At 58.1% G+C, this 8,863-nt stretch overlaps 2 protein-coding genes across 2 annotated transcripts; both read right to left on the minus strand.

The window, feature by feature from the left end:
* Window positions 1-2,349: 2,349 nt before the first annotated feature.
* Window positions 2,350-6,182, minus strand: TBCD (Tubulin-specific chaperone D; the record flags this gene model as incomplete). The annotated part of the gene is made up of 2 exons (XM_037320424.1): window positions 2,350-5,970; window positions 6,021-6,182. The coding sequence occupies 2 exons, from the start codon at window positions 6,180-6,182 to the stop codon at window positions 2,350-2,352; spliced, it is 3,783 nt and encodes a 1,260-aa protein (XP_037181958.1).
* Window positions 6,183-7,005: 823 nt separating this feature from the next.
* eglC-1 (putative glucan endo-1,3-beta-glucosidase eglC) lies at window positions 7,006-8,337 on the minus strand (the record flags this gene model as incomplete). Its single annotated transcript, XM_037320425.1, has 1 exon — window positions 7,006-8,337. The coding sequence occupies one exon, from the start codon at window positions 8,335-8,337 to the stop codon at window positions 7,006-7,008; it is 1,332 nt and encodes a 443-aa protein (XP_037181959.1).
* Between the last annotated feature and the right edge of the window lie 526 nt (window positions 8,338-8,863).

Consider the following 8,863-nt stretch of genomic DNA (forward strand, 5'->3'; position numbering starts at 1 on the left):
ACCAACACGTCCTCTGCTCTTTTGCGACTTGTCCTGCCCCGATACTTGCCGGCAACCGGTCACATCTTCACTCAGGGGCACTTTTGCAAGTTGCAAGTTGCCAACTGCAGACCGACTGCGTGTGGCAGACAACTCCTGGCTCCACGAGCTCATGAAGAGTTTCACTGCATATCTGCCAGCTTACCCAACTGAGCAGGTCCTCTAGCGACCCTTCGCTTTTGGGGGCACGCTAGCCGTACGCCTGCCTTCGGGCCAATCCCAGCCTTCCGCCCTCCCACTCAACGCGACTTATCAACTTTCCTCCCGATGCCCACACCCCCCTACGTCTCCGATCTGCCTCACCTCCGAACCCATCCCCATTTTGAGCTGCTTACAGCGCTGAGCGCGTCCTGTACCTGCCTTTTCTCATTGCGGTATGTCTACCTCTGGATTATCATGTCTCAGCAAAATGAGGGAGTTTGAGCTCAGGTCTGCAATGCACGACGCTATGCCCACATCAAGTATAACCTGCCAGTGCCCGCGAGGCTGGGTGCCCTTGACGTTGAGGGTACTTTTTCAGGGTTCCTTTGTGTCATTCCCACGTGGAAGTACGGCAAACCAAAGTGGCCAGGTCGCCATGGGGGGCCGGGGTAAGCTCTTGAACAAAGCGGGAAAAGAAACCCTTGACACAACTTCGATGAGGCGTTGGAGGACCAGGTACTGCTATCTTGCAACAGTCAACGGTTGTAGCTGTTCTGAGAGGAATCTCGGATCCTAATCTTTGCGCCACCCTGTCAAGGCCAAGGTCCTTGTACACGTTGCGCGTACGCAGTACGAATCTGCGGCGCAGTCCGACACAATTTCCTCAAATCTCCCGCCTGAACTTTACTGGCGGCCGTCTCCGCAAGATGCCAACTAGGTTGCCACATTCCTCGGCGTGTTACGCCTGGGACAAGTTCAGATGTTATTCAACAACTGTCCCGAATCGTCAGGCCGAATCGACCGTCGGTTTGGACTTAACGGCCCGAATTCTTGCCATGACCAGTATGTAGCTTCGGCCCCGGCCGTCGTCCAAAGACACTACCAGAGTTTTGCTCCAACAAGTAGGTGATTGGCAGAGACCTGACCACTGCCTACTAAGCCACGCTGGGCGACTGATGTTGTCAACACTAGGCTCTCACTGCTTGTGCTTATAGTCTCATTGGGCATTTGGCGTCGTCCGATCGACATAACGTCACACGGTCCGTGAGCATTTCGACATCGTACGTCGAGCCTGTGCGACGGGATGGCGGCGGCAGTCGATCGTGAAACAACAGCACAGGATCCGATTCGTCTCGTGAGTGACCGCCCGGTTTCCGCGGCTTAAAGGGATACGACTGAAGCTCTTCGGATGGATGAAAAATATCCCCAGGACGAGAGTGTCATGACCTAATACGCCGTCGTAGCGCCGCGGAAGTCTCGAAGAATAGCATCTCTAACTTTCTAGCTTGGTTACCGCAGGTAATGCATCAACGGCACATATGATTGTGAGGCGCAAACCCAGAAACTTGCCACAAGCTCGCGCGGACAGCTAACATCGATTGACTCTCGGGCTAGTCCGCACGTAGCGCTGACCATGGCAGACGTCAACCGCGCAGCTTTTTTAGTGTCGTGCTGTGTCTATGTCCGTCCCTCTCCGTGCCGGAGCTAAATAGCCTCCGGCAAATCGTCAATGGTCCAAGAGTCGCTGCGTTGTCAGCGACCCCCGCGGCCTCCCGCTTGCACAATGCGAGCGCGGCAAAAAAGCTACTGCCTCTCTTGGCCATCGCGAGCACGTCACTATCTATACGAAAAGGTGTATGCTGAGCGCAAGGGGAGTATTTTGGGCCGTGCTTGGTTCTCCTGGCTGTACCCAGCCCTATGGCAAACATTGATTGAGTAGGTAGTATTCATTCCGCCGGCATTGGCGTCATGTCATGCCCGCATCGCATTCGCATTGTAACCCTTCTCCCGCACACCTTCCTCCCCAGGTAATACGCCGGCCGCGGCGGCCGTTGTCAGTGGCCGGCTTCGCTATGGCGTCGTCGATGATGTTTTTTTTTTTTTTCTGCTTGCTACGTGGGCTTTTAAAGTGTCGTGAGAACAGCAAAGCCCCAAATGACACCGAATAGTGAGCTCAATGTGCATTACTTGCCTTCTAGGGAGGCGTGTAATTGCCGGCCCAGCAGAGTTACCGCAGACCGGGCAAAAACCATGGCAGCTACCATAGGTGCCGTATCACGATAACCAAGGAAATCTTTCTGCGTTGCAAAGTGCTGCTTACTTTCTAAAGACGACGGAACCTTTCTCGTCTATGCTCTTGTCTGCATGAAGTCTACTTGTATTCCATGTCTATGCGGCCTGGGCCAAGCCAAGCCGCTCGACAACGCGCTTGATGGACCCCTTTTCGGCCTTGCTCCAGTCCACGCTCTTCAACTCCTCCGCCCGACCGCCACCATCCCCCTCCTCTCCAAACAGCTTCCACAGCTCGTCGACAACCTGGCTGCGTACCCTGGGCCAGGGGTGGAACATGAGTGCCCCAAGCCTCTTCCGCGCCTCCGCGACCCCGTCCCTGACACCCTCCGCAACCTTCGGATCCGCGCCCGTGTCGTCGAACCCGGCCACGCACCCGTACACCTTGATGCACGCCTCGAGCTTGCGCACGTTGCCCGTCTTGTAGCCCGCGCGCTGGACCTGCAGGCACAGCGAGCGCAGGCCGACCAGCCCCCCGGCGCACTTCTGGAAGAGGCCGACGTGGCACAGGAACGCGACGATCTCGAGCGTCGGGACGACGACGCGGTCCGCGGCCGCGAGGCCCTGGCGCGCCTTGAGGTTCGCGACGAGGGCGCCGCAGACGGATGACAGCGCGGCGGGCGAGGCGGCGCAGAAGGAGGCGAGGGCGGCGCGGGAGGCGATGACGAGGTCTTCGTTGCCTGTGTCAGCGGAGGTGACGTAGCCGGAGAGGAGCTCCGACATCCAGGCCTCCTCGTCGGGGCGGGCGAGTTTGGGGTGGAGAAGGTTCGAGGAGGAGGATGTGCGCAGGGTCAGGAGGGTGTGGAAGTACTCCCGCGAGGAGAAGGTCTGCTGCGTGAAGGTCGGGGCGAAAGACGGGTCAAGGGTAAGGGCGAGGACGGCGTGGGCTTCCGTGCGGACGCGGTCCAGCTTCTCGGCCGCGAGGCGGAGGATGCGGAGGAAGAGTTTGGATACCGCTCCCGGCAGCCACTCGACCTCGGTGGTTTCTGGTGCAAAGGCAAGCTTCCAGAGGGACTTTGTGGCGCGGAGGGCCTCGAGCCGGACGTGGGAGCCGACGTCGCCGCGGGCGTTTGTCGTGTAGTCGTTCAGGCCCTCGGCCAGGAGGTCCAGGAAGACCGGGGCGCGGTCGCGGAGCAGGACGCTCTGCGAGAGGCTCTGGAGGATGGCGACACGCGTGTCGATGTGGTTGTCGCTCGTCCACCGCGCGAGGACCGTGTCGCAGACGACGTCTGCATCTTGGCTGCCGAAGGTGCTGGTAATGGGGTACGCCATTGTGAGGGCGGAGAGCACGCCCATGTCGTTCGCGGTGCGGGAGGTCGGGCGGTGACGCACCGTTGTGGCCCATTCCTGGATGATGGTCCTGCGGGAGTCGGGCGGGGAGAAGAGGAGGTGGATGAGGGCTGCTTCGGAGGAAGCCGAGACCGCTTCCTTCTCGGGGCGGGAGAGGCCTGCGGCGATGACGGGGCCAAAGGTCGAGACGAGACTGGTTATGGATGAGGGGATCGAAGGGAGAGCGTCGATTGATGCCATGACGTTGAGGAGTGATTGGGTGTTTGCGATTGAGACGACTGTGTAGCCTGGTTGGAGAGGCAACTGTGCGTTCGAGGAGAGCGTGGCCGCCCGCAGGATGGGGAGTGAGGAGGTGATGAGACGGCTGGAGGCTTCGGCGACTAGCTCTGGTCGACGGTAGGTTGTCTTCTGAAAGTCTCCCAAGATTGTCTCTAGATTTTGAACGATGCGCTGTGTGAGATCCGTGACGATGCCATCCGGCTTGGCAGCCAGTAGATCAGGGAACTTGTCCAGTACGGACGCGAGACAGAGTAGGAGTCCGTGGCGCTCGTCGACTTGTCTAGTCTGCAGAGCGCGAAGACGAGCAAGAATCCTGTCGATCGAAGCCGTGAACTGAGCTGCGGCGTCGGGCGAGTCCTTCTGAGAGAGTTCCAGCGTGAGAGTGCCAAATGAAGCGCCGGCGACACGACGCGAGGCGGCGTCTGCGTCGCCTATTCCTCGCCAGCCGAGGAGACCGTCCAAGAGGGCCGCGCCGTATTGGGGCGAGAGCCTCGTTGCGTTGAGGGCCACTTCATGTACGGCGCGCGACCGTAGGGCGACGGCGTGGTAGTCGACCGTCTGCACAACCCAGATGCCCTTCTCCACCGTGTCGGGGTGTCGTCCTATGAGTTCCTGCAGGGCGGCCGAAGCACCGCGGCGGATGTTGCCTGCCGAGTCGAGCGAGGCAGTGACGACCAGCTCCGTGGCGAGGACTTGTAGGATGGAGGCGTCCCGGCTGTGAGGCCTGGCAGCGACGACGGCAGCTGTGGGGACTTCCAGGAGTTCCGCGGTGGTGTACCGTCGGGCCAGGGCCCAGATGCCGAAACAAGCTGCATCGCGGACGTTGGTCCCCACGGAGCCGCCTGATGTGCTGCGCTTCTCAAAAGAGAGGCCGAGGAGCAGGCCGTGGACGATGTCTGGGAGCTGGCTCGCGGGTGGGGAGCGGCGGTATAGCAGATGCGAGAGGGTCAGCATCAGACCGTGCCATTCCAAGGGGTCTACAGCTGCAAGATCGCGGGTCTTGAGCCCGTTGGGGTTTCCTGGCTCCTTGGTCCAGAGAACGTTGCGGTTCAACGAGTCGAGGACGGCGTCGACTACCTGGGAAGCCATCTCTGGATCGAGTCTGAGAGTGACGATGCTGAGCGCTTTGGAAGCAGCCAACCGAACGGGCGTATCGTTGTCGGCGAGGCATTCCAGGAAGTAGCCGATGGACGTCTCGATGAGCTCCGTGCTGTCTGGGTCCGGCGGCGACTTGCGAAGGAGTAGGACGGTGACGGAGCGGATGACCTTGATCAGCATTTTGCGAGCCACGGCGACAGAACGGATCGCGGCCGAGACGGGTGTCTCTTCGACCTCGGAGGAGGCGACTGCGTGAGCGGCGCGGAAGATGGAGGAGAGATGGGCGTCCATGTCCGACGTGTTTATAGACGATCTCAGAACGCCGGCCAGGAAGGAGAGAACGCCAATGTAAAAGTACGGCGGCTGCGGCGGAGTATCCGGGGATGGGTTGAGGGAGGCGAGGGCCCAGTTGACGAGGGCGGTCAAGACGCCTTGGGACTGCATGTCGCGGCGCATGGCGATGCGGACGAGAAGAGCGCGGGCACCATCGCGTTCTTTGCCAGGAGAGGCGAGATACTTGACTGCCACTGGGAGGATGCGGACTGTGATCCCGGGCAGGTCAGACGGCCAGGTGAAGTTTGGGATGGAAGGGAGGGTAATTTGTTCGTCTGCCGCGGCGGAGGAGATGGTGGACAGGTCGAAGGGGGCGAGAAGAAGATGCGACAGCCATAGAAGAACTAAATAGCGCTCTTCCCAGGACCATTGCTGAGTGTTGGACTGGGGGGATAAAGGGCTGAAGGAGGGACGGGAGGCCTGACGCGACCTGGAGCGCTCCGCAGACTCGAGTGCCGAGAGGAGAGGCTCAATGTAGCGGGTCTCGGCGTTGAGGAAGCGCACAACGACTTTCTCGCCACGGATCTTGGTGAATGTGTAGAGCAGCTTAGCAATGGCGACATTCAGGGGCTCGAGCAGCTGAGAGCGAGTCGAGAGTTGTTTGGGACGGTTGCGGTTCCGGATGTTGAGGTGGGCGAGGTAGGTTGTCGCTAAAAGCGGAAGCCATGTGGGAAGATGAGGATCCAGCAGTTGAGGAAGCTCTTGGAAGGGGTCGAGCAACTGCGATTGTTATTAGCCAATGAGTTTGATGAGAGGACTAATGAGATTACGCTGGATGCCAGACGGGCTGTTTCTGAGGTCCGTACGCGGCTGCGGAGAGTGTGGCCGTCCGATTTGCGTAGGAAAAGAGGAAGAGACCGAGAAAAATCCGCAATGAGATCTGTTGAGATCCTTTGGAGTTTGATGTCGCTCTCGTCCTCGTGGGCGTCCATTCTGGCGGGTGGGTGATGAGATGAGATGAGATGTGCACAGTCTAGGACATTGAAGTGAGAGCGGGGGAGACCTCAGTGAGGTGCTGGCTCGGACTCCACTAGATAGTCTTGCTTGCCTCCGCTGTCGGATGTCTGATGCTTATTGTTTGCTTGCAACTCGCAATCACCACTCGCGGTGTCGTGGGTAACGATTGCGGCAGTGATGTCGGGTTCGTGTGAGTGAGTTGCGAAGGAAGCTAGAGGTGTGGATAACGTGGTGATGCCCGCACAGTGCTATTGTCGACTTGTCGCTTTATTTGACACTGTTGAAAGGTTCACCAACCATCCTTGGAGGAAAGACAGTCTAGACTTCCGTTCTCTCTGGAAAGACATCATGTTTTCATAAAAACATTCAGACTTGTTGAAAAGTACGTTCACATATCACTGTCACCTGAGCTAAGAAATGTATGATTGCGTCCGTTGGTCAAAGCAGTCACCATCTCAACGAACTCTTCTTCGGCTTACATGAAATCGACTTCAACAGGGCCACCAAAAGTGCAAATCAAAATAACTTTTTGTATATTTGATGATAGTCTCATAGCAATTTCCTATTGTGCTGCTTTCGGCCCGAAGGAGTGTGGTAGACTCGATCCAACTAAAACTCTGCTTTTACTCAACCGCCGTACACTACAGTGCAGAATCTAGTGGGTTGCAATAACGTAATTAAGGCCGTGTATTCATTTCCCCTGTCCCATGGAATTATGTACGCTGACCATGTCGGGGACCATCAGAAGGGTATAAAGCCAAAGGTAAAGAGAGGTGCAAAGTCGCTCTCTAGTGGCACTTAGAACATTGCGAAGGCGAGCATGCCAGCCAGTACAGCGATGCTGAAGGTAGTAGCGGCAGCGCTGCTCACAGGAACGGTGGTGGTAGTCGAAGAAGGAGCAGACGTGGGCACGCTCACGGTGGCATTACCGCCGGAGCCTGAGCCCGAGCCCGAACCAGATCCTGAGCCAGAACCTGAGCCAGAACCGGAGCCGGAGCCGGAGCCAGAGCCGGGAGTGGCAGACGGCGACGCACCGCCGCTTCCACCGGAGCCGGATCCGGAGCCGGAGCCACCGGAGGGCACAGCAGTCGACAACGTCGTAGCTCCACCAGAATCAGAACCGGAGTCAGTACCCGTGGCAGTGGCGGTAACCGTCGGAGTGCCAACAGCGGTAGAAGAGCTGGAGGTGGTGTTGTCACAAGACAGGTCGTACAAAGGCTTGTTGGTCAGGGTTGGGCCAATGACACCGAAGCTGGGGTTGGGAGTAGTAGGGGAAGAGTCCTGGAAAGTGTACCACCAGACATTGGTCTTTCCAAACATGGGGCAGCCAACCTCGTCCCAGAAAGTCTTCGCGTTCTCGAGGGAAGGGACAGCAGAACCGACGGTCTTGCCGCTGACAGGCCAGCCGGTTTCGGCAATCCAAACAGGCTTGCCGCCAACGGCACCCTGGGTCGCGCTCAGAGCATCGGCCCATCGCTGCTTGCTGTCAGAGATGGCGTTGGGCTTGGTGTCCTCAAAGTAGGGGTAGGCGTCCATGCCAATCCAGTCACAAGCATCGATGACTGCCTTGTTGCTGCCATTAACCCAGGCAGTCCATGTGTCGACGTGGCCCAGAGGGGCACCACTCAGGGGCGAACCCTTGAGGATTTCCCGAACTTGATCAAAGTACCCCACGAGCGTGTTGGGCTCGGCGCCAGCGTATTCGCCATTGGCAATGCCGGTTGGTGAATGGCGGTAGAGATCTTCACTTCCAATGGAGATGCCGGCAACCAGACCGCTGAGCTGGCTGCCGTACTGCGACACCGTCTTCTTCAGGGCCTCGAGCTCGTTTGCAAAAGCTGCGTCACCGGCAGAGGCCCAGAGACCGAGTAGCAGACTGGTCTTTGTGGAGATGGCGGCGGGAATGGCTGCAATAGGGTCGTTGGTGCTTCCGCCTTGGACCATTGTGTAGAGACGGGCTGAGGTGAAAGCACCGTTGGTGCCCTCGAGACTAGCAGCAGCCTTGAATTCGGCCTCGAAGTCGGCCTGTGTCTTTGCGCTGCCGTCTGTGAAGGTAGAGCCATAGTTGAAGCCCTGGAAGGCACTGGCCGTTGCGGCGTAGAGGACCGCAGCCAAGCTGGAGGTACGCATTATGTCGGTTGCGCGTTGAGTAGTAGAGAGTTAGGTGCTGCTGGATTTTTGAGGGAGAGGCAAGTACACGAGAAAATGGAAGAGGTCGACTTGTAGATGTCGTAGGAGCCGGGTGCTCTGGAGGAATAGCAACTAGGTATTAATACGTATGTCAAGGCTGGCAAACGAGAGACGATGTGGGTGTTGGTTCAGAGACCCGGAGGCACAATGAGGATAACGATTGTGAGGAGATGCAAAAGAGAGGAGGTGAAGCAAGGGAATCGGAAGAGAGGAAAGAATTGAGAAAACACGAGGGGTAGGAGGGTTTTTGACCAAGAAGGCAGATGCTTGATCAGATCACATAAACAAGCTCGATGGTCTTTGGGCCGACTTCCCTGTGCCTTGCACATGGCAGCGGAACTCCCCTTCTCCTCCAAGTACTATTTCGATTCTCGGTTTGTTTTTCCACACCCTCCCAACAAGAAGGACCAATCCAGACGAGAGAGTTGCGTAAGTGGGATGACACCTGGAGGGCGGAAGAGTCTGG

The sequence above is a fragment of the Colletotrichum aenigma genome (genome assembly GCF_013390185.1).
Source record: "Colletotrichum aenigma strain Cg56 chromosome Unknown KSG_Cg56_contig03, whole genome shotgun sequence".
Classification (NCBI taxonomy): Eukaryota; Fungi; Ascomycota; class Sordariomycetes; order Glomerellales; family Glomerellaceae; genus Colletotrichum; species Colletotrichum aenigma.